The 27,397-nt window shown below is 51.1% G+C and overlaps 1 protein-coding gene across 2 annotated transcripts in view; it reads right to left on the bottom strand.

The window, feature by feature from the left end:
* Positions 1-13,780, bottom strand: part of Adcyap1r1 (ADCYAP receptor type I) — a 52,463-nt gene extending 38,683 nt beyond the window's left edge. For both annotated transcript variants that reach the window (XM_059257882.1, XM_059257881.1), the window contains exons 1-3: positions 13,459-13,780; positions 5,441-5,562; positions 3,649-3,754 (exon numbers count right to left, since the gene is read on the bottom strand). In XM_059257882.1, coding sequence (XP_059113865.1) covers positions 3,649-3,754; positions 5,441-5,506 — 172 coding nt within the window. In that variant the 5' untranslated portion in view covers positions 5,507-5,562; positions 13,459-13,780. The remainder of the gene's footprint in view (positions 1-3,648; positions 3,755-5,440; positions 5,563-13,458) is intronic.
* Between the last annotated feature and the right edge of the window lie 13,617 nt (positions 13,781-27,397).

Genomic DNA, 27,397 nt, shown 5'->3' with positions numbered 1-27,397 from the left:
TGTGATGCTTTGGGAGGCTTCCCAGCCATACCATTCTTAAGTGGCCTGGACATTGAGAAGCTAGTGAATGCACTCATGTGCACATGTATAAAAGCTGCCCTGAGTTCACACACTCCCAGGCGCTGAAGCAAACTGGCAGGCTTTCTTCTTCATTTTCAAGCATGTCTCAGGGTTAGCACTACTTCCTATCAGTGTCTGTGCAGATAAGTGCTCAGGGACAACATAGAGGGAGAGGCAGAAGGAGACTACAGCTTACCAGTCTCTACTCTCCCCAACCAAGGCTGACAACACAACACATCTCTTAACCCTGTTCCACTCCCAGAGATACGGATATCTTAGCTTGATTCACCTGCTCTGTGGCCTTTTCTCTCATGCCTGACATCACGTGGGCACAGTGGTAGAGGCGGTTCTCTAGAGTAATCAAGCTTGGACACACTTTACAATCAGCTGGGGGTTGGCTCGGAGAACACACCTCCTTGGAGCCTGAGCCCCAGATGCTGCTGACCTTGGCTGTGGGTGAGAAAGGACTGTTCATGGGTACCCTAGGGACTTCAATGGCCCTGCAAAGTACAGTGAGATGGCCCCTGCTCTAGGGTCACATGGTTGTTTAATCTGAAGACCCAGGTGAAGACAGCCCTAGAGGCAGGCATGAGGCTCATATGAGGCTCAGAAGACATGGAGGCCTTCCCTTGGGGACTGACAACAAGGGTTAGCTGTCCTAGACCCTGAATCCTGGCATGGTGCCCAGAAGCTGCCTATGCAAATGTTTGTTTGCTGCAGATCATGCCATAGGACCTTTCGGCCACAGATTTGATGGATGCTTCACTCAGCACAGCCATCCCAAGGGGACCTCCCTTCCTCTACCCTTGCCCTTCCTTAGTGGACCTTCCACCACTGCGGCATTTACGCGAACACCCTTTGCCTTTGCGGGGCTCTGCTCTGAGCAATGCAGGCCCCCTTGAACACAGACCCAAGGGCTTCTTCTCTACAACTCCTCATGTGTCCACCAAAACCTGGAATCAGGGAGACTTTTCACTCTTCGACTGCAGTGTAGTGGATTGGGGGAGCTGGGATCTCTGGACCTATCCAAAAATACACACAGACTCTACCTACCACCCTGGCATGGGCTTCTAGATGATGGGCAAGGAAGCAAGAAAGGGACTCTCTGAGAAGATAATGTCATCTTCAGGTGGAAGGAAGCATCACTGCTGACTTGGGTGGACAAGCTGTGTGCGGGCATGAACGCTGAGGACCCAAGCCTGCTCTGCTAGGACCTAGTCCGTAAGAGCTAGCTCACAGTTCTCACCCGTCTTAAGCCACCCCTACCTAGGCTTGTTCTCCTGCCCTCCCTCCTCTCCTCGGTTCTCTGAAGCCAGGGCTGGTTCTCAACCCTCCCCTGTTGAGGGATATTTGATCACACTATGTGAAAGGTGCCTTCTGATTGACTTAATGAAGAGCTGAATGACCAATAGAGCTGAATAGTCAATAGCTAGGTAGGAGAGACTAGGCAGGCCTTCCAGGGGTAGAGAGGAACTGGAGATGAATCTACGTGCTTGAGAGATGTCAGTGAGACACTGAGGGAGCCGGACATACAGAATGGAAGAGAGGTAAAGAACCACATGGTAGAACATAGATTAATAGAAACACTTGTAAGTTATAGTTTAAGTTATAAGAGCTAGTTGGGAACAAGCCCAAGCTAAAGGTCAAGTGTTTATAATTAATAATAAGTCTCCGTGTCATTATTTGGGGGCTGGCAGTCCAAGAAAGTCTGACTACACTCCCCTCTCTTTCAGAAAGGCTTTCCAGACAGTTCCAAATGGTGTCTACCTTGCCAGAAGAAGTCTGACCTAGCCAAAGGCAAAGCCTGTAGCTTTCTACACCATGAGGGAGACTCAGATGCAGTGACTCTGAAGTCCTCAAGCCATCTTGCTTCATACAGATGACAGTTGCTACGTATAATCCCCCCTCCATTAGACCCAAGAAAATTGAGGTGTTACGTGTCTTCAAAGGTGATATGGAAGTCATGCTGGGCCTCAGAGTATGCTGTCCTGAGGCAGTCTGTTCCAGTGACTTAGGATACAGACCGCCCAAATTCAGGCCCCACTTGCAGTGAACTGTGTCCTTGAGCAAGGTGCGGGGTTCCCTCGCATCTGTTTCTTCATCTATGAAGTAGGAGTGACTGCAAACAGCCTGCAGTGTTCTCCCATTGGCCCTGTCTCACCCGCAGTCCGATGCCCACCCCTCCCTTGGACCAGTTTTCATAGCTCTAGCTTCTCATCAGAACCTCCTGGGAGCTATTGAATGTCTTGTAACTATGTCAAGCCAAGATTCTGGTTTAATCTGTACTGTGGCTTGTGGATGTCCTCCTAAAAGGTCCCCTGGTGGGTGGGTATTCCAAGCTACTCACTCCTCCCTGCTCCTCCTGGCCCTCACCTCTTCTTCTCCAAAGCCACCAGGGAAGCCCCTCCCACCACCACCGGCCCCTCCTTCTATCAATGCTCTACCCACACCTGTCCTCTTTTGCTTCAGCCTGCAGATAAGAACACCCTATGGGCAAGAGAGCAGCCATTTGGGACCAATGACTCCAGGTCAGGACGCAGGCTGCATGGGGTCTACCCACATGGTGCACAGGCACTGGGTAGCTATTCCTTTCAGGACCCACTTTCTCACCCACGCGAAGTAGCCACTTAGATCAGAGTTTGAGTTTCCTCTCACTGTACACTCATCTGTCCCCTTTCCTCAGTATCTTTAGTTGGTATGGGCTAGAGTCCGCTTCTGGTCTGACAGTGAAGCAGCCACGCCATGCTGGGAGCACCCCCCCCCATCAGTCTTTGTGAAGAAGCTGCTGGTGTAAAGCTGGCCCAGCAGAAATTCTATTTAACTGGGCTGAAGATTAATAAAGTCTTCAAGCAGACTGTTCTCAGAAGAGCTGAGTGAATCCACAGGGAAAGGTACACTCCTCAGGATGTAGTGGATCCCCACCCCTAGGCAGATCCAGCCTGCTCTGCATTGGGACAGGAGCAGGAGAAAAGCATGACCTCTCCAAGATGCCCACCCAACCTCCCCTACCCCTGCAGGGGGAGTTGGAAGAAGATCCCTGGGTCTTCCCAGGAGCTGTGCCTCTCCCTCAGGACATGAATTTTTAGGAGGCACTTTTTGGAATCCTTGGGATCATTTGAGGAAACAAGCTAAAGATGTACGCAACTACATCCAGCGTATGATACAGGAGCTCCACATTAACCAAAGCCCTGGGGTTGGCTTCTGCTTTCAACCCTGGTTTCTGCCTGACCCAGCAGATAGGAAATGACCCCACACCCTTGCCTCTATCTAGCCAGATACTCTATAACCCAACCACCATAACAGCTGCATTCCTGCTGCCACTGGTCCCAGGTGGCCCATGAACAAGCTTGTTGACAGCTGCTATCCAGACCAGGCCCAAGAGAAAAGAAGTCACTTTAAGCTACCCAGAATAGCCCAGCCCAGACTGGCACAAGGAGAGCCACCCAGTGTCACTGAGCAGGGCAGATGTCAAGCGCCATGGCCTCAGAGGGCGTTCTGAAGGCTCCAGAGTTTCACACCCTCCCACCACGTCTGCACAGCTAGCTTGCCTGTGCTGAGGACACCAGGCCTATGTGCCACCTCACTCACCTGGGGAAGACTCGTTTAGGCCCATCAGGTCATTGGCCCTCTGGATCTTCTCCAGGCACATGGCTTGCTCCTTCTTGAAGATGCAATCAGAGTGCATAGCAATAGCCTGTAGGACATGAGGAACAGCCAATGAGAGAGCAAGGGGCTCCATTGACAGCCCTTCTGCTTTGACTTAGAAGCAAAGTGTTAAGCAGGAGGGTGACAGACCTCAGACCAACAGGGGCACTAACATCTACTTTGTTACAGATGCCATGAGAGATCCCCACAGACCCCAACTCAATGTGTGGGTCCCACAGGCTCCTGAGCCTCAGTCTCCACAGTATGGTGACATTAAGAGTTGCATGGGCTGCCCTCTAGCAGCTGAGCATCTGTGCGTGCATGCTAGAAGCTCATAAACACTACAAAGGAGGGACTATTTTTTGTTTTCTTCATTCTCTGTTGCGGATGTGTAACCAAGCAGAGATGTTACTTAACTTGTTCCAAGACACACGGCCGTGTCACAGGATCTGAAGCTGATCTTCTGACTCTTGCTGCACTTTAGGGGCAGATGAGGCCTGGTAAACTGAGAGCTACAGGAGCAAGCACCCTGCCACAGCAGACAAAGGGTAATGGTAGGATTCAGGGGCCTTACCACTCTCTTTCAGAGGAGGAAAGACAAGCTCAGAGATGGTATGGTACAAAGTCCGTCTCGGGTCCCATGGCAGGATCGAGGAACTTTACAGCCAAGTGTAGATGATCATGATAGATGGCCAAGTTCATTTCCATCAAATCCCAGGTCAGAAATGATTCCCTTGGCAAAGATCAGAGTTGCCAAGGGCCATGTCCCAAGACAGATCCAACCCCAGCTTCTCACAGAGAGAGGGATGTGCCTATCCCATCACATAAGGAGATAGAGATCAGGAGACTGGATACCTGGGGCTCTAAGGACAGCCTCATCCTGGCCCAAATGGAACCCTCCTCCCCTCCTGATCTTCACCCTTGCACAGGAGAGGTCTGAGCAGAGGACAGGCCCCTGAGTTTAGATGTCAGAGGGCCTCATGGGATGGGGACCAAAAGACCATTCTGTGGCCCTAACCAGGGACCCTGCACACTGTAGTGCTGTGAGATGTTCTGTATGACAAATGTGTTGCTCTGATTGGTCAATAAATAAAACACTGATTGGCCAGTGGTTAGGCAGGAAGTATAGGCAGGACAAGGAAGGAGAATAAAGCTGGGAAGTGGAAGGCTGAGTCAGAGAGACACTGCCAGCTGCCACGATGACAAACAGCATGTGAAGATGCCGGTAAGCCATGAGCCACGTGGCAAGGTATAGATTTATGGAAATGGATTAATTTAAGCTATAAGAACAGTTAGCAAGAAGCCTGCCACGGCCATACAGTTTGTAAGCAATATAAGTCTCTGTGTTTACTTGATTGGGTCTGAGCAGCTGTGGGACTGGCGGGTGACAAAGATTTGTCCTGACTGTGGGCCAGGCAGGAAAACTCTAGCTACACTGTAGAGCTATCCAGATACTATGCAACTCTAAATGCCACAGCACATATCACCATCTTAATAGACTTGTAAACTCTGTAACAACTTTCAGTTCAATCAGCACCAGTCTTGAGAAAAATCATTTATCTAATTCACACCACAGAAACATGAGTGGTGCAGTGGGGGGGGGGGGGCGGTGAGTGTTGGCAGAAATTGACAAAAATGCCAGCTTAGGGGACAGCTTGGCTGAGAATACACAGACATAACTGGTTCTCCAGGTGGAGACTCCGTACACTTGTGGAGGGAGACTCTGGGCCCTTACCACAGGCAGCAGGAGGAGAGCAGTCAGGGAGGAGCCGAGCAGGACTCTGGCCATGGTGCTTCCCATCCTCTATCTCTGGCTGCGGCTCCCAGCAGTGGAGAATCAGTGCCGCTGTCCACAGGCTGAAGGGAAGGAAAGAGCACACCAGGTCTACTGCAGTGGGTTCCCAGTCTGGGCTTCCAGCCCTGGTTAACCCTTGGGGCCTGAACGCCTTCTTTTTTACTCTTCTGTCCTACCAACATGGGTTGAGCATCATCTGCACTGGGCCCACAGTAGGGCACCGCATGTGGTAGGTACATGCCAGCTCAGCTACCAGGCTACTGGAACACTCTAGGGCAGCTTATTCCTCTGTAGTAGACCAACTGTCTCCATGTCTCGACATTCTCTGCTTCCACACAGGAGCAGCGTTTTGGCTGGCATATGCATGCCCACCTAGCAGTGACATTTACCAGGCTCCCTTGTTCTCAGGCACAAGCATGAGTCTCTTGTGCAGGGCACATATGCTCCTACCTCTTTCATTTTCCCTTCTAAATGCAGGGTCCGCCTTTTCAAGGGAGGGGACAGAATAATTTCCTAGCAGTTGGAGAATAACAGTGGAATAGAAGCCAGGATCACTGTGTGGTCTGTGGCAGCAGGACACCTCTCCAGCCTAGGTAGCCTAGCTAACTCCAAGCTGCTCTGGTATGGAGAAATGAACTTCTATACCATCTGCTCACTCTGAAAGGGCCTCTTTGCTCCCACTGCACAGTTGGGATAGTTACATTCCCCTTCCACCCTGCCCCACCCCACTTTGTCCTCAGTGACTACTAAAGGGTACCCTCACATCTTAGTGCTGCTGGACCTCAAGGACAGGTGTGGGAGGGACCAGGACCCTGGAAGGGACCAGAAAAGCTACAGATAACTGAGGAAACTGGGAGTACTGAGCTCACAGTCCCAGTTCCAGTCCCAGCCATTGACTATGGATACAAATGCCCTGCCATTCGGGAGCTCTGCACTGGGGAAGGTTTGCCCTTGGACAGAGAGCAACGTATGTGAGTCTACTCACTGCAGCAGCGTCACACCGGCCCTGCTAAGCAGAGTGCTGTCATCCCTCCAGAGTGATGGTGGTTATTACTACATGGCTGTGGGAAGGATTCTTAAGTAGCCCTATCAGAGCACAGCTAACACAAAAGTGCTTCACTGTGGAGGCCGCGAAGAGCTGAAACAAGCCTGCCTCCTCTACCCACATGTCCTAGGCACCCAGCTTCTGTCACCTTTGCCTCTGTGCCCCTGCTGCTTGGTCTTAATACCCCCTTTCAACCCTTTTGGCTCAACCATTTGTCATAGACAAATACCCAAAATGAGGAATAAAGACCAGCGACAGGAAAGAAGATGAAGAGAAAAGAATGCCCCTCCCCAGTCTACAGCTCAGTCAGAGATGCTGAGGAGGCCTCAGATAGCTGACAAGTACTGGGGGAGGGGGCAAGTAGGGCTGGGCTTGGAGAAGACTGGGAACAGACCGAGGTAGGCACACAGGCTTGAGTAGGTTCCTACATCTCCTCGCGGCTACAGGCAGCCTTGGTTGTAGCACTGGTGGTTCCCCCAAAGGGGGCAATCATCTCTACCAGTCTGAGATTCCCAGACTCTGCCTGCAGAAATGACTTCAGGCTTGGCTAGGATAGAGGAATATCTAGTTCTGGGGCCCTCAGCAGGAGGGAGAAGCCATCTTCCCCAGCTAGTTCAGGACAGAAAAACCAGTAAGAGCAGGACGTCCTCCGAAGTCGGGACTGATTCTCTTTCACCTTGAGTAATCTCAAGACTAAGATTCCAAAACAGAGCTATGGTCCCCAGGGAAACCCTTTAGGACCAGACTGTCCCCAGACGCACCTCCCTCCTCTCTGTCTCAGACCCTCTCAGTCAGGATGGGCCTCCAGTTGAGTTGTGTTGTTGGGCTTATCGTGGTTCTGCATTAACCCTTGTGAGAACCTTGGGATGCACACAGGAACAAAGAGCTACAGCTCTAAGGTTCTCTCTGGTGGAGGGATCACGATGGCAGAGAGCTGGGGTGGGGTGGGGGGCTGGTAGTCTACCCTCTCCCTCTCCTCTCTCCCCTTCCCTCTCTGAAACAAATGAGCCTAGACACACGTCATGTCCACAGACACTAAACCACCAATATCCATAGAGTTTTCACTTGCCAGCATCAATATGATCAGCTGTAACACCTCTCCTCATGTGTCCCTTTATGGAGACCCAGAACCACATACAGAAGACACTACTGTAAGGGTACTATTAGCTCACAGACACATCATCCTCCTGCAGATATGTGCAGGGATCCCTGGTTCTGTGTACAGTCTCCCAGACAAATCACAATCCAGGGAGATACACATAGTGTTGACACAAGAGCCATGGAGTGCACACAGGTGAGTATCTCAGGTGGGGCAGCGACTAGGCAAGAGCTACGGTCCTGGGTAACAATTGCTGCTCCACCTCATTCCTACCACAGAGGGCTCAGGCCCTGGCTTCTCCTCCTGACTCTGGAGATCTCACGTAACCTCTGCTCTTCCGGGTGTTTCTGTCCTGTCCCCACTCTTTCCTGGTGGCACCTAGCTCATGCTTTCTACAGTGCTCTGTGGGGCCCAGACACAATCCTCCACAGGCAGCCTCCCAAGATGTGTCCCCTGGATCTGCCACACCAGCCTACTGCTCCTCTCTACCCAGGCTGCCTCTGCCTCAAAACTCGTTGGAGAAGCAAGTGTCCCTGTCACGGAATGAGACAGGCCACCACAGATCTGTCAGACACCCCACCCTGAGGAGGGGCATCAGGCCCTTTGACTTGGGCACCCTGCATGCCCACTCACCCCACCCCATGCTCTCTGGGGTTCAAACTGTGCAGGGCAGGTGGCTCTGAGAACAGGCAAGCTCTGCTTCCGAGCTCTGAGTGGAAGAGAAATGGGAAGATTTCCCTGGGGGTTTTCGTCTTGACCTCAGGCAAAGTACTTAAGCTTTCTGCTTGGCCTCTACACATTGTCTGCAAAGTGGGCATGACAGCCATGCCTGTCCCAATGGCAGCGCTTCAAGGATGTGCCACAGCCTGGCATCTGTGAGGTGTCTCCCTCTCTGTGTTCATGATTCTTGTGCCACAGTGCTGTTCCCTCCACTCTCTGTCACATACACTGGGAACAGCAGGATGGCTGCACTTTATCTCCTAGTGGCCAGTACTTACTAAGCACTCAGTGTGTGTTGGGCGCTCTTCCAAACTGAATACCCATCAACTTCTGTAACCTGACTGACACTTACGAAATAACTCCTGTCACCATCCTCATTCTACAGGAGAGATGACAGGGGCGCAGAGAGACTATACAACTTCTCCAAGGTCACACAGGAAGTGCTCCATAGAGCTAGAAAGTGGCACCAAAACACGTGTGTCCCTTGAGGACTCTATCACTTGTAAAGGAGCGTGCAACACCCCCAATGAGTTCTCACAGGCTCAGAGGTGTGCAGATCCTCTACTACTGGCCGCCATTTGCCTGTGCAGAGGTGGGCCTACCTGTACCTGTCCCCATTGTCAGGAAGAACAGCTGTGAACAGAGCATTTCAGTTCTGCCTGAGATCCACTTGAAAAGCCGCCTCATCACGGGGAAGCTGAGGCCGGAGTGGGAAGGTGTTTCCCAAGGTTACACGGTGTGAAGCCTAGAGATATGCCTGACAGGAGTGAGATGTGAACTCAACTTCAGGGGGTCTAGGAGACCCCAGAACAGGCCCAGCCCTCTAGCCAGAGAAGGCCTGCCCTCCCTAGGCTGCAGCAGTTCTGAAGTGAGTTGAACAGGAACTGACAGCAGCAGCAGCTGCTACATCACCAGTCAGCACACGGGAGAATTGGTGACTCACAGACCTCGAGACTTTCCTCGTCACAAGAAGGGGGGATTTGCAGACCCTTCAGCCGCTCTCACTGCACCAAACCCAGCAGAGGCCATCTGCCATGCTCAGAGGGGGCGTGGTTTCTGCTGCAGGCCACTTATGACTCCTCCCACACATGGTCCAGGTCCTCAGTTGGAGTCTGGTATCTCTCTGCATCTTTTCCTACTCTAAATTCCTTTGCCCTGTGAAGCCCCTACAGGGATAGACGTGAGGATAGCACTGTCCCATCCCCGTCCCCTCATCCAGGCCTGGGCTCCATATATGCCCTGCACCAGAGACACTTCCAGGGCAAGACATCAGGTGATGGGGAGGAGGTAGGGGAGGCTGGAGCCAGTCTAGCAGCTAGGGACACTGGAGGACAGTATCAGGAAATGGGGTATCACTGAGTGGGAAGAGATTGCTATACCCCCACAAGGGAAGATATTTTTCTGGCCACTGAGCAGAGCAACCATAGGGCCGGCCCTTCAGGATCAGGACCAAATTGATGGAAAGTGGGCCAAATTCTGAGGTATGGGGCAATATGACAGCAAAGCATCCCTGGAAGATGTTGCAGGAAGGAAAGGTCCTTGGAGGACAGCAGGGCAAGAGAGAAGCAGAAGGGAGGGTGAGCTTGCTAGCCGAGCCATAGGTTCCCAGTGAAGAGATTCCAAGGTGCACAGTGGCTGCCAGTGATCTCAGCCAGCGTGCCACTTGCCCATCTGCCAGGGAGAATAAAGAGCCACATACTACTCAGAATCTGGGGAGAGCTGGGAGGAGAGAGGCCATTCCAACCTTGGAACACCACCTCCTGAAAGCCCACCAGTGGACTTACTCATTCTATCCTCCGGTCCCCAGCCGTGAACAAAGAGCCCCTCCCTCCTGCTTAGGCTGTTGAGGTCTTGCCAAGTTTACTGCGAGATCCAAGGTGAGGTTTTGAGTTGGCTTCTCCCTCGTGAGAGGAACAGGAGAAGGGGCTTAGGAACTACTCGGCTTGCTCAGACATCAGAAGCATTTAATGGGTGCCATCTCCAGGTACACTGCAGGAGTAGGGGTGTCCCCTGAGCACAGTGGAGGCCTCCCCTGGGACTGATAGACAGATGCCTCTCAGAGACCAAGAGGAGCACCTAGTGCTCAGGTGTCTTGAGCTCCAAGATCAGACATTCTCTTTCTTCAACCTCTTGGACCCTCTGTTGCCTCTAACCATCCAGCCCAGGAGCTAGGGACCCTTCCACCAGTTAGATTCACTTAGTTCCCTAATTTTGGACAGTCAGAGAGTCAAGTATGGTTTCTACATGGTGCAGGAAATTTAAAGAACTCAATTTCACAAAATACAAATTGCGTGAAATTAAATATGAGGGGTCCAAAAAGTTTACCAAAACACAGTCAGGTTTAATTTCTGTTCGTCTGTCCCCTGTGGCTGCTTCCAAGCTAACACAGCAGGACAAAGTCACGGAGACCAAGTACGATGGCCACAGAGTCTAAAATATCTGCTAGATTTACAGAAAAAAAAGCTACATCCCATGTTCTAGGCTCCTGCAATACAGTGTACAAACACCACACACACACACACACACACACACACACACACACACACACACACACACACACACACACCCCTGGGCCTTCATTAAGGTTGGCTTTTGTGACCAAGTGTTCCCCGATCTTGTGTGAGGATGTCTTTCTGTTGCTGCTTATTTCTATTTCATCTCAGATCCCAGGCAAGTGTCGTGGGAAGCCTACAAGCCTTCCCAGCTGTGTGTCACTCCTCTGTGTGTCACTGTGGGGGTGGTTATCATTGTGTGCTTCTGACGGCATCCAGAGCTCAGTACAAACACATCACAGCTAAGGGCTTTCCTGCCTCCATGTTGCCAGGCAGCTGGACCATGAGGCCCAATCCGTTCGGGCATAGAAGCCCAGTTCCTGCTGTTCAGAAGTGGCAGGCAGCCTCTAGGCCTTCCGGGGTAAAAGGCCCCCATATCCCCTGTCTGGAGCATCACAGCTCTGCTCACACACATCCTCTGCTCCTTTCAGTCCCCTCAGGGTCAACTCCAGGATGGGCGGCTCACAGATGAACACTGTGTTCCTGGTCCTAAGTGAAGTTCTCACACTGCATTGAGCTCCCCGGGCCCTGCCATTTGGCCCACAGCACAGGGTCCTCCGCTTCCTCAGTGCCATTCCTGGGCAATGAAATGCATCCCTGCCAGGCCACCTTCTCAATGAGAAAGCCACATCGTGGCCCTATCTCCTGTCCTTTCTGGAATCTCACCTGCATTCTGATCTATAAACATGCACTGAGTCCATTCCACCATTCAATACAAACGGAAGGAACGAGTGTCCAAAAGTAGAAGCACGACAGAGAGGTGACCGTGTGAAAACAAAACTAAACAAAACAAAAAGCAAGGGCTCCCAAAGTGCTTCCCCAATCAGCCCCCTGCTAGCCTGAAACATGCACAAAATGTGAATGCAGTCTTTAGCCTGGCCCAGGCTCAGGAGGGCAGGAAAAGGTCCTCCAACAGACACGTCCCTCACTACACAGAGACAGACAGACCCTCGGGGGCCTGAGGACAGATGTCCCACCACCCATGAGCCACCACTGATGGCAGAAAGCAGGAGGAACCGTATCTGCATCTGACTCCTAGTCACACCACACACACTTGTTGATGGATTGGTCAGGAGATCGGGCTCAAGGCCAGCTCCAGCATGTCCTGTCTTGAATTTGTGTGTTCAGATTTTGGCTTATGTCCAGACTGGGGCCTTTGCCTGTTCTCTCCAAGGTCAGTGAGGAGCAGGAGTCCTAGGCCCACACTCGGGAATGGGGGAATCCTCCAACCTCACCTGCTCACCACACCAATTGCATCCCAGGGCCTCCTGAACAAACCTAGAGCTACTTGCTATCCCTGGGCTCCCAAAAGGCTCAATCACGGTACCCCATCCTCTTCCCATGCCCACAGCCACCTTCCAGCCTCCAGCTTGACCTTCAGAACAGCCTGCCTCAGTTCAACTGCAGCCCCAGGGCAAACTGCCCTCCACACGCTCTGTCTGGGCTCTAAACTCCCACATACCCCCACAGGAATGCACCTGAGCTGCCACAGAAAAATCCCAAGAGAGGCCCGTTTCTCTTTTTGTTTGGAGAGTGAAGGGTTATGGGACACATAGCCTGAAGTAAAGAAAAGTAGCCACATACACCAGCCCTGAGATGGGCTGAAGAATTACCAAGACCTACTCTCAGGCCAAGATGGTCCAGAAGGCTCTGAGCTCCATGTGGAATTGATACTCCACTCCCTAGCAGCAAGTGAAATGCCATCACTGTCCCCTTCCTGCGTGCTTGCTCCTGCAGATCTAGTTCCATGCACTGGTGCCTGGTCCCTCAGACCCCCAAACCTGCCATGCTGTTGCTGGTGATGTGGTCCTGTTCCCAGTAGCTACCTACTGCGGGCCTTTACAACAGTCAGCAGGGGGTCTCAGGTGGGCCCACTTCAGCAGCCCCACTCCCAGCAACAATTTTCTCCCACAGGCCCTGCAGGGCGTTTCCTTGTTAGACCACCAAAGCCCAAGCATCTCTCATTCAACCTTTCTGCGCCGCGGGAAAAATCGTTGGACTATCCTTTTTTAAACAATCCAAAGGTTATCTCCACTGGGGGACAAACTAAACTGGTTCCTTCCCTACCTTCATCCCCAGCACATAGCTTGCCTACCCCTCAAATATCCCGCAGACTGTGGAACCGAGTCCCCCAAAGGACCCTCCAGCATCTCCCTTCCAAATCCGCGTAGGCACGTTGGTCCGCCCTGGAGACAGGGAGATAGATCTCTTGGGGTCCCTCTGGCCGCAGTGTCATCCCTGCCCCTGAATGTCCTTTTCTGGCATCAGAAAAGGCTGAGAAAGCTAGGCCGATCCCCACTGAGTGGTCTAAAGGGATGATAGCCCCAGTCCACGGTCCCAGACACTTAGATGGGGCAGAGAGAAGCGTAGGCAGCCCACAGCTGCGAGAGAGGTTGGGCTCCGGCGCTGTGCCCCGCGCTGGCCCTCGCCGGCTCTGGATCGGCGGAGCATGCGGCTCCAGGAGACCTCTGAGCTGGAGGAGGGGTCCAAGGGCCCCGCCGGAGAGGAGAAGCGTCTGGAGCAGGTCGGAGATGACCCTTACCTGCTGGCCGCAGAGCCGAGCCGGCTACAGGGCGCCGGCACGGAAGATGCAGGAGGGCGCGTAGCCCGCGAATCCGCGCCCGGAGCTGCACTGGCTGGAGCGTGTGAGCCGCGGAGCGCGCGCCGAGCCTGGTCTCTGAGTGCGTGTGGCCGCGGGCAGCTGGGTCTGTGTGTCCCTGCGCCGCGGCGTGTGCGCGTATGTGCACACGGGGACCACGCTAGTCCAGAGTGGCCTGCCAGTCACCTCCGGGGATGGGAGCCAGGAGCCCCTCGTCCGCTTTCGTCCGCTCTGCACTGCGCGGCCCGCTCTGTCCTGCGGGAGAGGCGCCGCCTCTGCTGCGCAGCCAGGCCCGGGGCTGAGGGAGGCGACAGACCACCGCCTCCCCAGCGGACCTCGCAGGCTGGGGGTGGGGTGCAAGCCAATGAGGGCCCGGGGGCGGGGTTAGGCCCGGGGCAGAGATGGGGAGCTGGATGAGGACCACCGCACTGACACAAGCCGGAGCTGCGGCAGAGACCCAGGGCGCGGAGGCGGAGGTAACAGCCCCCCTTTCCCAGTTCTGTCGCAGAGCTTCCGGGCTGAGTTGAGCCTTCCTCAGGACTCTCCACCTTTCTGTCCAACCACAAAACATCCAAGAGGGAAAGCCCTCTCCCTCTCCTCACTGTGTCCCAAGCTTCCTCTGCCAACCTTGCCACCCCCACCCGAGCAAGTCCCAGGCCGTCTTTGGGCCTTTCTCTGCCCACAGTCCGGGTCTGCAAGGGTTGGATTGCAAGTGCCTGTCTGGATGTCCTCAAATGTGACACTCTGGAGAACACCTCTACAGTCACTGTAGAAGTGATGGTGCTCATAGGAGGTCTCTTAAAATAAATGAGACTGCCCTGCCAGCTCTGTGAGTTTGGGCATGTGCCCTGACATTTCTGAGCCTCGACTTCTTCACCTGCGTAATGGAATCATAGTTCCTATTTCTGGTTGTCTTGAGAACAACACTGAGTAAGGACAGTCTGTGTGCCAGTAGTAGACTTGTACTAGCTTCAGTCTCTGATGCTGAACAAATTACTATTGTTATTGGTGACGTGGTCTGCTCAACCTTATCCTGGTACATTTTGGAGGTTTAATGAGCAGAACTCGGCAGGCTAAGGCACATAGCCAACTGTCCTGCCACACCCAGTTGGTTGTAACTGTCCCCAGTCAGAGCATCCTGTGAGTTCTCTGAATCCCCATCACTCAGCCTTCAACCAGGTCTGCTGTTGCCCATTCGGGTAAGTTCTAGGCCATCCTCCCTGTGAGTCCATTCACTGGGTACAGAGTGCTTTCTGAGGAATCCCCAAGGAGGAAGAGGGAAGGAGAAAAGACTTGAGCCTTTCTTTGGAAAAGTCAGTCTAGCTGAAGATGAAAGGTCTGGGACACGGAGAAGAACCATGGATGAGAGCCATACAGAACCCTAACACATAAGACCCCATTTCATAAAAGAAAACAATAAGGCTCAGAATAAGGAGCAACCTAATGTCCCAGAAAGATATGTGAAGTGCCCTATATACAGACAGCATATTCATGATTCCGCCTTGTAGCCCAGTAAGCACTGGCCCCTCACCTCACTGTTGGCTGGCACTAGCTTGTGTTCCTTTCCAGCCATGTTCCAGAGGAAGAGAAGTGAAGAATACCAGTCTTCTCTATTAAGAGTGGTTGGGTCCCCTCTGGAAAGAGCACAGCCAGGTGCTAAGCAGGTGTCAGCAAAACCACCCTCTGGAATGCACTGCATCTCTTTCTCTCGTCTTTTTTCCCAAGCCGGGAGTCAGCTTCTCTACTCAGCTGATGTTCCAGTCCTGATGCAGGAACAATCAAATGAGATGTCACCTGCGGAAGTACTCTGTTAAGCTGTGAGACATACAGGGGAAGACATGGCTGTTGGGAGCCTCCAGATAGGAAGTGAAGCGTGAAACGCAGGACATTGGCACTAGGGGATGCATGGAACGGGGAGCTGGGATCACCTACAGTAGAGCAGTTCACTCCGGAAACGGTGATAGTCAGAGTGGGAGGACCACCACTCTGAAGTTGTGCATCCAGTCCCTGGGTTATTATTACGTTCTTGGTTCTTCATATCTGTGTCCGGGAACCAGAACCCTGCTCTCTGTTCTTTGTTACCAGGTGTACATCATAGTGTCTGAGAAGGCAGTTGTGGTGTGCATCTCCCTCTGTCCAGGCAGCCAGCTGTGTAGAAGGAAGTGAGGTGCTCACACACACACACACACACACACACACACACACACACACACCTGTCCTCCCTTTGCCTCACAGCCTAATCATCTGAAGGTGCGTCCCCCACAGACCAATTGGGCAGTCAGGCCTCTGGTTCTACTTGCACCCAGTCTAAATAGATCTGATAAGGGCAGAGTGTGGATGGAAAACGTGACACACGCAGCCAGGTATGTCTGAAGTCATCCAAAAGTGCTGCTTTTTCTCAGTTGATTCACTTCCCAGGGGCACAAAGATGACTTTCTCATCAGACCAAACACCATGCCCCAGCAGAGGAGGGTCTTGTGAGCTACCCCCTCCATCATAAGAATAGGATGAGCTTCTGTGCCCTATAGCTACTCTGTTCCTATCACAGGTATTCGTCTCTGGTACTCCTAACACGGTCTGATGCATAATAACTACACCAATTCCGGTCACCCAAGCTAAGCATCCTCAAGAACAGAACCAGGATTTCTCATTATCTCTATGCTCATTCACCCAAGATGTCAACTTCAGGTCAAGTTCTAACCTTTACCTTCTATGCTTGGCACCTCACCCACACCCTAGCTGCCAGGCTCTGGAAAGCATTTGGAGGGGTGCTAAAGAACCACCACATCAATGGTCTCCCAGAGCCCTCTTGAGGTGCCTTCCCTCCCAGAGTAGGAGAATGAGGGGCCTCCACACCCATTGTTCCCTACCCTGAGGAGCTCATTGCCTCATCCCTCTCCACAAGCCAGCCAGCCAGCCAGCTGAGCAGGCAGCAGCTGAAAAATATGGGTTTTAATTTGATTTCCTGGGATGAGGGATTGAGGGAGATGGATGCCAGGCCACCCTACCCAGCATTCATATCTCCTGGGCAGCCGTTCCTTCCGTGACTCTAGCCCAGCCCTGGCGCCACTCAGACATGAGCTGCACCTTCCAGAACACAGGTGTCTCGTGGTGGAGAGCTGGCATTTCTGGTGTGCTCTCCCTCTGTAGACCCAAGGCTGCTCCAGATTCATGGCACTGTCCGCTAGAGAAAGGATCCTTTTTAGCTCTTCTCCACAGAATCTCTTCGCAAGCTTTGAAAGAAACACCCCTGCCCAGGCCTCACCACCGCAGATAATTAGATAATTGGTCTGTGGAGAGGCTTGGGTAGGAGTGTTTTTTGAAAGCTCCCTAGGGTGTTTTAACATACGGCCCGAGTGTTCTGGAGCACTGTGAGAAGCCCTCTCCATGCCTTGTGTGGAAACCTCCCAAGGTGGTCTGCTCATACAACCAGAACAGGGACCTTGTGGACCTGGTCCCCAGACCTTGGGATACCCTGAAAAAACAAGGGAATGTATGTTAGTTCTCTGTCTAGAGCCATGCTGTGCAGACTGTGGCTGTGGTGTACTTGAAATCCCTTGACATATCTTAGCAGCTGCAGGGAGTCAAGGAGGATGGAAGGCCATCTTCAGAGGTACTAGGCACCCCTCAGAGGCTAGGCTTTAAGTTCTCTCTGTCCCCCACCCATTCCAGGGCCCAGCAGTGGATACAGATGAGTGAGGCAAGGACTATTTGGAATTAGGGGCAGGTGGGAACCAGGGGCAAGAGATTTGGAACCCTCACTCATAAGGTTCAGGATCAGAAATGATACTTCAATTACGAGTCATTACAGCTGCTGGCAGAGCAGGCCTCGGAGCTACCAGCCCTGTGCCTCCCTAACTCTTAGATAAGAACATATGCATCTAGGAAGTTGGAAAGTACAGATGTTAGGGCGGACTGGATGAGAGAAATAATTCTTTGAAACGGACAGGAAAAATCAAGAGACCTGTGTGCTGATCTACAGCTCTCTGATCTGTGTACATAGATATTCAAATACTCTGTCCTGCCCAGATGAGTGCACAGGTAAATATACATACTCATTGCAACTTCCGGTGCAGCATACATCCCCAGAGGTGTGGTTACAGATGAGCCAGTGAGTGGTACCACACACAGATTCATGCTCTGAATATACATCTTCTCCTCTGGGATAGAGATATTCCCTCCTGGGGGATCTCAGGCAGACAGCAGAACCTGTCTGCAGAGGGATAGCTTCATCACTCTTAGGCAATTCTTGTCAGAGAGTGAGTGACATTTTCCATTCACCTTCCGTAGTGCCTTCCCCAGGGATTCAGCTGGTTACTCATGGGAGCCAAATGTTCTGAGAGCCCATAGTTGATGGAGAATGAAATATTTCTATTCTCACACTATCTCTTCTCTCTCCATAGGATTATTTTCTCATCCCTCCATCCCCTCCTGTTTTCTTCACGTCTGGAGTTTGTGCACAGCCTCTTTGATTGCAGAAAGGACCCTTCCAACCTATGTTATAAAATGGCCACATATGTATTTAAAGGCCATTTTGTACATACCCTACCCTCAGCTAGGAGCAGGTCTGCTACCCCTGGCCTGCTCAAGGTCCTGTCACAATTGATTCATGCATCACCTCTGTCTGCTTCCTCCTTGCAGATACCATAGTCAAAACCAGTTTCCATTTGCTGCTCCTACAGCTTCCTAGAGTCTGTCTTGACTACTCTATAAATACAGTATGCCCCAACCCCACACCAGCCCTGACTCTAATAAAGGGCCTCCGCAGGCGGGCACAAAGGTGTGGAAATTGCAGATAATGCATGTGGGAGGAGGCAGCCTGCATGAGGCATGAATAAAGCTGTTCCCAGAAAAAGTAGTTCAGATAATATAGGGCCTATGACAGGCTGAGACCTGAGTTGGTATCATGCAAATGATGCTGATAATTATATTAAAAGTAGAGCAAATAGAAGGTTATTTGATGACAAACTTTGGGAACAATTTGGCAGCTGATAAAATAATTCTTTGCTGTAGCAGATAGAAGAACTGTCTGCAAGAAATCCATAAGGTGCCTGGGCCCTAGACCTGAGCTAACGGGAAGGGGATGACTTAAAGCCTTGGAAATATTCAAGACAGAGTCTATATGGTTTTGAGTTTCTAGAGCTGTGCAAAATGTTACAACTTAGTGACCTGAGATAATATACCTGGCTAGCTGGCATGTGCCTCAGGTTCTATGCATTCAGAGACTGGACAGGGAGTTCTGTTCAAGATACTCTAAGGCAGCGATCAAAAAGAGACCAGGCCCGGCAGCTCAGGGGAGACCTGGGATCTCATCCTGATCTGTGGCAGAATTCAATTGCTTTGGGTTGTAGAACTTGGGCCTTCGCTTTTAGAGGGTAGTCACCATGTGCTGCTGAGGTCCACCATGACACTGTAACCCTCAGAATTGTTCTGCCTCTCTGTCCTCCATCTCTCTTTCAAAGGACTCATCTGATTGGCCCAGGCTCTTTTGGAGTAAACTTAAAAGGCAACTCTTTGGGGGAACAGATTCAGTAACATAAGCAAGATCCCTTCCCCTTTGCCTCCTAAGAGCTCCAATCGGGAAAGCAAAATTGCACCGTACTTACGAGTCCTGTCCACACTCAAGAGGGTGGGATTATATGATATTTCACACCAGGGGCAGGAACTGGGGGTAGTTAAAATTCAACCTATTGCAGTCCCCATTGTCTGCAGCCTGGAGTGTGAGGACGGGACTGGGGCTCAGCAGCCCACTATAGCAGCTCGTTGAAGTCAGAGCCTGGCTGCACCTCTAGTGTTTGGCATCCACTCTGTGCTGATTCTAAGTGAGTCGCCAACCCCCATCTCCACTGTACCTTGGTGGGGAGTCCAAAGCCCAGCACAGAAAAACAACTACATCAACCCATCCAAAGCCTGAAACAACATCTGCAACACTGTTGACGAGGAGCTTGTATGACAGGTTCTGTGCTGTCATTGTGAGCTCGTCAAGCTTTATTGGTTAGGGACATGGTGCTCATCTATGCAGGTGAAGAAACCAAGTCTCAGAGAAACCAAGTCCTTTGTCCAAAGATGCTGCCAGCCCACTCAGTTCAACCCCAATGTCACCGACACTGCTTCTGTCTATCAGGGGACAGATGTGCAAGGGGACTCAAAGACGTTCAGCTACTTCCTTCACTCCTGCACTTCTGTTCAGGTTCCTGGGGTAATCAGTCCTGGGTCTATTTCACCCTGGGATGACTGCCACAGAGAGAGAGGTGTTTTCAGTTATTCCTAATCAGCCTGACTGACGATCTCTGTCACCAGGCTGTCTCTTTGGCTGCTTCTGTGTGTCTTGAGGATACTTCTACAGAATGGGGGACCTCATCTGCAGTTGTCTGGAAGGAAAGGTCACAGAAGAATGTTATCTGGGGGTGAGCAGAGACACACCCTAGTCACAGTAGCTCTTAGAGACTGCTGCTTGCACCAGGTTCCCAGTGGGAAGCTTTCCTCCAGCCCCCAGGCTACCTCCACCATCCTTATTGTTGGAAGGAGCCACCAGCCCACTCTCTGAGGGACACATCTACCCAGCACCCTTTCCCCAGATCTCCTCATACATCCCTTCTCCTCTTCCTCAGTCCACATGGCCCTGCCATCATGAACCCTGTCATCTCTTCTTGATTCACTGAGGTTAGCAGTATTGGCAAGGCAGAGACTTCAGCTTCAGCCTTCAGGGTTCAAATTGCCATTCCTACAAGGTTGTTTAACTTTCTGTGCCTCTATTTCCTTACCCAGAAAGCAGAGCTAATTAACAGTAGTGAGTCTTTAAGGCCGTTGTGAAAATATATATATATATATATATATATATATATATATGTGTGTGTGTGTGTGTGTGTGTGTGTATGTATATATGTACACATATATACATACATATATATACATGTCTTGGAGTGATGCTAAGAGTCATGTTTCGTTTGCTTGCTCATTTTCATTTTTCATATTGTTTTCAACAATTTGTTTGCTTTAGTTTTTGTTGTTGCTGTTGTTGTTGCCAATTGCTTTTGACAGGCTCTCCCTACTTAGCCCAGGCTAGACCTGGGATCCCCCTCCTTCTCAGCAATGCTAGAGTTAATGCGCAGCCACATCAGGCTTGCCCTTTTCCTCCACGGCCTTCTCTGTGCACACCCGACACACCACCTGTCCCTTCCTATAAGATATGTCTCCCCTAAGGCATCACAAGCTGCCTGAGGACCAAGTCTTTCTTTACTCATTGCTCCAGCCCTAGCCTGGGCAGCTGAACACTGTTAAACCAGAGACTGACGCCTAACTTCCCGCTGCACACTCAGAAAGTGCAGTTTCGAGAGAATGACAGGAAGTTTCTGTTTCCAGCACCTCTTAGCTGTGCCCCCTGAACCACAGCCACAGACCCCATTTCTAGATCATTCCTCTCCAACACACTCACCAAGTCCTAGAGTCCAGCCCACCAATCTGAGACCCCTGCCCTACAATCCTGGAGTTTTGGGGGCTTTCTAGAATAGACCCACGTGACTCAGGGATTCCATAATGAAACTCTACCCGAGCATCGCTGATAGGATGCAGGACTCTTGGAAAGGAAGCCTAGATTTTCAGAAGAAACTCAGAACTGAATCATAGGAGGATCTGGAGAGACCATCTGACCAGCTGGCTCCCTTTCAGTGTAAAAAAAAAAAAAAAAAAGGCAAGTGGCGCTTGTGTGTGCTCAGAGGCTAGGGCCGGGCTAGTGGACAGAGCGGTGGGAAAGGGCTCCCCTGTGAGGGTTGCTAGGCACTGGCAGAGGGATAAAGAGCTGCCTGGTCCAGTCAGCAGAGCCAACACTGCATCCTAATCAGGCTACCGGGGGAGGGAGGTGGGCATGGCTGGTCCTAATCCCATTACAGCTGCTCATCCAGCTGCCAGTGCTGGCAAAACCCCAGACCCCAGCGCTGCCCTCTCCTCCCCTGATCGGGATAGCCTGCAGATTCAGCCTGCAGAGATCCTCAGGTTCTGAAGGTCTTCTGTTTCACTCAAATCCCAAACACTAAGGAGGATGTAGCTGTGCCTCGAGTACCAGGGAAGTAAAGGCAAGGCCAGTGACACCAAGGAGCCAGGAAAAGATGGTGGGGGTGACACAAAAAGCATTGAGTGTGAGACCCCAGAACATCCTCAGGCCAGCCAATACTGTGGTCCAGCCAGGCCTGTCCCTTTACACTTTCTCAGATTGGCCTCTAATCCCCACTTCAGAGAAAGCCTTGGCTCAGGTCATAAAATGACCCATAATCTTCATCCAGGACAGAGCTCTGCCCCTACTCAGAGTCTCCCAGCATTCTTCAGTGGGCATCTCTGTATCTCGCCCATCTCCATAGAGCTCTCTCTGAAGACAGGACTCTTCTTAAAGAACTGCTTGTTCCCTGAGACCTACTGGCTTCTAGAAACTTGCAGCTGCAAAGCCCTAGCCCATACTCCCTCCCCCCCGCTCCTCAGAGGGGACTCATCTTGCCCTGGCGTGTGCGTGTGTGTGCGTGTGTGTGTGTGTGTGTGTGCGCGTGTGTGTGCGTGTGCGTGCATGTGTGTGCGTGTGCGTGTGTGTATGTGTGTGTGTGCGTGTGTGTGCGCGCGTGTGTGCGTGTGTGTGTGCGTGTGTGCGTGTGTGCGTGTGTGTGTGTGTGTGTGTGATTCCAGAAGTAGCTCTGTGCCAAAGGTCCTTCCAGACTCTGTCCAGAAAGAGTCTAAACGGAGATCAGTAGGCAGATACTAGCCCCACCCAGAGTCAAGACATAGATGATGGGGACAGAGTCATCCTTGTTGGAGGTGAAGATGCAGATGATGATAGAATTGGTGAGTGACTGTGGAGGTAACCACCCTGTAGGGATCAAAGTACTGAGTGAATGGGTACTGTTGGCGTGAGCACAGCCATAACAAGGACCCTGCTCTTAGACCCTTTGGGAAATGGCAAATTCTCCTTCCCCTGCCATGGGCACAACTCAGGGCAAAAAGAAAAATGGTAAAGACTTCCCTTCTGGTCCACAAGTAGATGGTGATAGTGTATGTAGAAAATGTCCACCATAGCTTTCTCCCCACAAATGTTTACAGCCTGAACACTGCTCCCCTACAGAGACTGCTCCTACTGAGATTAGCTACACCTGACTCCTTGATCCAGCTGTTGGATAAACATAAACCATATTTGCCATAAACTCTGTCTCCTTGTAATGACCTCATCTTCTGTTCAGCTGAATGCAATGACTCTGCCTCTCTGTGTCAGTTCTGTATACTAAACATGTGAGATTCTATGGTACTGGGGTTTCTCCATTTGAGAGCCCAGACCACCCAATTCCAGCTTCCCTGTATATTTATGTGTTCGTGTTTTCTTCACTCCCTCAGCACCCCAGTCAAGCCCACTCCTAAAAGCCATGCAGTGACTCAACTCATCACCACCTGGTGTTGGGAATGGAACACTGACCCTGATAATTTTGGTAAATGGAGTCAGATAGGGATGAATGTCCTGAATGGACCATGCACTTCACACATCTCGTGCAGGTTCCTCAGCTTTCTTTCTCTTCCTTATTTGAGCCCAGAGAATTTCTAAGAGGGATTCTGAATCTTCTGCCATCATCAAGATAGAGGGAAGCTGTGTTCTGCTCTTCAATATGGCTGCGGCGGAGGCTTCCAGACCTCCTCCTTGGGACCTTGACTAACTAACATTCTCATGCCCACACGCTCAAGGGGTCCTGTCTAGAAAGGAGAAGAGAGCCTGAAAACTCTCCTCCAACTGTCCAGGAGGAGAAATGAGAAAAGACTGCCCTAGTTGTACAATGAAGGAATAGCATGGCCAGCCTCCCATGGCACATGTGGCCACAGAGCATGCGGGTCATCAGGAAAGCCTTTATCACCCCAGCAGCTTTCCTAAACATCTCTCCAGTGAGAATCACGTTCTCTGCGTGACAAGTGAGATGTATGCAGAAGTGGCCTCATGGATGGTGGCAAAGAGACTTTCCTTCTAAGCTGAGTTCACGCTGCCAACCACATTGCTTCAGCCGCATCACCCCATATTCATTGCTCAGCAAGGACAACAAGGAAGGCATGTGAGTTGAGACCTTTTATTGTCAGGCTGTCCTAGCCAGTGTTCAGCGTGTCTCTGGCTCTAAATCCCAGTAGCCATGGCTACTCACCGTGAAATTTAAAACACCCTCGAACATTTCTAACGTGGCCTGCCTCTACTCGTTGAGAACTACACAGAGGTCATCCTGTGGGACTTGCAAAGAGAGAGTCCTCAGCCCTGTTTAGGCAGCGTGATCCTGCCACCTGCCTCCAAGCAACTTAGGAAAGGTTAAGGACTCAAAGTTGGAACCTCAGAACAGCATTGAGGTCACCAGAGGAAGGTGAGTAAGTGGGACTTTTCCCCTTTAAAGTTGGACATAACACAGGAACCTTCGAATGACTGCCTATATTAGTCATATGCATTGTTCTGGGGAAAAAAAAAACTAGGAAAAGTAACCTAAGGGAGAAATAATTTTCCCGGGTTTGTGGTTCCAGCAGTATCCATCCATGTCTGCTATCTTTGTTTTTTCTAGGCTGTGGGGAGGCTGAACACCATGGTGAAGTCACTTACCTCCCGGTGACCAAGAAGGGGAGAGAGGGAGGAAGGAGGGGGGAGGCAGAGGGGTGGTTGTACTGTGTACTCTGTGCATTAGCTGGCTGCCTCCTTCTTCCTCTTTGGTTCTATCCAGGTCCCCACACTAGTAGATGGTACCACTCACAGTCAAGGTGATTCTCTCCTACATCGCTTTGTATCCCATATATTAAGTACCTCTGGAAACACCCTCACTCTCACACCCAGAGGTGTGTCCAACTAATTTCCTAGGTGTCTATCAGTCTAATCAAGTTAACAATGATTATACTACATTTTTGGCAGCTTCTAGTTTTCTAGTTCCTTAATCCAGATAGTTCATTGATCCAGCCAGGACATCCCTCCAGAGGTCCGGACTCCCATCTATATAGCAGCCCACATGAGCCCAGTAACTTCTGGGACACTTCCCGGCAGCATTTCCGTGTTGAACACAAGAGCCTGCTGTCTCCTTGCTTCCCAATGCTCCTCCTCTACAAATGTACCTCATTTGCATTCTTGGGGAGTTGGGAGCCTGGGTGTCACTCCTTACAGTTGCTCCTCATAATTCATAAGCAGTGTTAGTGAGGATTTCCAAGGACTAGTCACAGTGGCACACTGAAATCACAGTGATCCATTCCTCCTGGGCTGTTTGCTCAAATGGGGTGCACAGAATTTAAGCAATGATTAACCTCTTAGTGGAACACAACTAGAATGTTGACACTGGGAAGCCGGGCACTCTGATCTCAGCCAGATGTCAGGGATGTGTCCCTGAGAAGTCGGCTGATCTTAGATTTAAAGGACAAGTTAAGGAATAACCATGGGGCAGAGGGATTATAATAGAGAAAAAAAGCACAGGCCACAGAGAAAAGCAACAGCATGCATGAGACCCACTGCCCCCAGACCATGAGAGAGCCAGCCAATGGGGTTGGACTGAATTTGAGCCATAGGGCCAGATTGCATGGTCAGGGGCCTTATCCTCAGAGCAGTGGGAAGTGGTCAAGAAGAGGACCAGATCTCACTTGCATTTTGAAAGTATTACCCACGATACAAGGAAGAGAGGAGGCTGGAGGGTGCAGAGAACAGAGTCAGAAGACTGGCTGCATTGGGCAAAGACTGAGGGAAGGAGAGAGAGATGGAGAAACAGGAGGCTATCTAAGGAGAACAGCCTGGCTGCGTGAGCGTGTGATTGAATTTGGGGCACTGGGATGTAAACAACATCCAGTCAATTCTTTTGAAGGGAGGACCATGGATGAGCCATTTGCTTTCTCCTCCCCACCAACTGGAAGAGAAGTGTGATAGTACAAACCAGCATAACCCTGTGAGGAAGAGAAAGCTGCTTCTTGAGAAGGATCTGGCTTACAGGTGAGTCACCTTGGATTAGTATGCAAGGAAGCAGTCCGCTTCTCTTGCATTCTGACACTGATGTTCACTGTTACTATTGAGGAAGCAAACCTTCAAAGGATGGATGAGCCGTGAAATACATGGAGGTTGAACCTAGCAGAGTCGATGGCTGACACCAAGCTGCATTATTGTGTACCTGGTGGACACATTCATTGAAGGGAGCCTGACTTGGAGCAGATGGGTTTGAGACACCCTAAGGGAAGCCCAGGAAGAGATATCACGGGAGGAAGTGAGAAGCTCAGAAAAGAGATTGAAGTTGGAAGAGCAAGCCTGGGGTTGGAAACAAGCCAGAGGTTCTCCACCCTGGCATCACAAGACTATTTCAGAATTCTGGTAACAAGACACAATACAAATTCTGACAGAAGGGATTTGAGGCAAGATCTGGCATTGGGGTTTTCTTAAAAGTCCCCATTCGATTCTCATAGGCAGCTGAGAGTGGGGCTACTTGGGTGGATGACTGAAACACTGGAGTGGACAGATGGAAGAACAGAGTGAAGAGACTTGAACTCAGAGCCTGTCCCCTTCAGTGCCTCCCGCACCTCCTGCTACTGCCTGCTGATGAGAAAAAGTGATGACACCTAGCCACTGCCCAGTCAGCCCACGGCAATGGCCACAGGGAACATGACAGGGACACCAGATAGGACATACATTGTCCTCTCAGCAAGAATGGGCTCTAGAGTGACAGACAATGGCCTCTTTTCTTTGGCCTACACCCCCACTGCCCTCTAGACTCTTAGGAACTTCTCTAGGCACTGCTATGACCTGGGCATAGGCTACCAGGGAGTGGATGCCACAGGCCTCCTTGGGAAGGAGCCCCTTGCCCAGGGCCAGCCTGTGAGTTCTGTCACTGCAGCTGCTGGCTTGTTGCAAGCACCAACCTTTGCTGCACACTCACAGGCATTCAGGCTATTCTATCGTCTCTTCCCCTGACAGCTAGCCGTGTGGTTTTGTTGATCCCATCTACACATCAAGAGAACTATGGTGAGGCCCTACCAAGACAAGAGGTTGCTAGTGAAACTAGCCTCACAGGGCCCCATCCTGATGCATACTAGTTCTTCTTCTACTGTTGTTGTTCCCCGGGGTAGAGACCGGCCAACCTAGCCCCAGTGAAGAATATTCTCCAAGTGCCTGAACTGTGGTCACTGGCTGTCAATTTATCCCACACTAGGATATATTGACACAACTCAAGGAACTTGAAGGAGTCTCTGTATCAGTCACCCAACTCTGGCTTTCCTCCTTCGAGTAAGGTCTCGAACTAAGGCTCCTGTGTCCCCTTGTACTCTGTCATCCCCCTCGCTGGGTCACCTGCCAGGGCGGAAGGTCAGAGGGAGAAGCACACCAAGTTCTCCACGCACAGGTGGAGAGAATGAACTTGGCCTGTCCCGTAATGAACGAGGAGGCTGCAAGACCTGCAGCTTAGTGGCTGAGGAGAATGGAGGTGATGCCCTCTGCAAGCCGGGGCAGATGTGGTGACACTGTCAGCCCCATTGAAGGCCTGGGACTTTGTCTTCAGTGTGGTGGGAAGCCATAGCAGCCGTTTACAGTGGTTGAGCAAGTCTGCTGTGGAGGAACCATGACGCAAGGAGACTGTTCATACTCCTGCTGGCCAGTGCCTTTACCACTAGGCACATATGATTCTTGAACACTCTACACATGGCTTGTTCAAATGGAGATGTGATGGGAATGTAAAATAAATGCTGGATTTCAGACTTGGCACATGAGAAAGAAGGCAAAATAGGTCAGTCATATTTTATGCTGATAGAATTTTGAAATAATATTTTGAATTTAGTAGGCTAAATAAAATACACCATTAAACTAATTCCATGTGTTTCCTCTTAATACAGCTGCTAGATGTTTTGAAATTATATATATGGCTTCAATGTGGCT

Source organism: Peromyscus eremicus, chromosome 3, assembly GCF_949786415.1.
Source record: "Peromyscus eremicus chromosome 3, PerEre_H2_v1, whole genome shotgun sequence".
Classification (NCBI taxonomy): Eukaryota; Metazoa; Chordata; class Mammalia; order Rodentia; family Cricetidae; genus Peromyscus; species Peromyscus eremicus.
The sequence above is the reverse complement of the archived record's forward strand: the minus strand, read 5'-3'. Positions and strand labels throughout refer to the sequence as shown.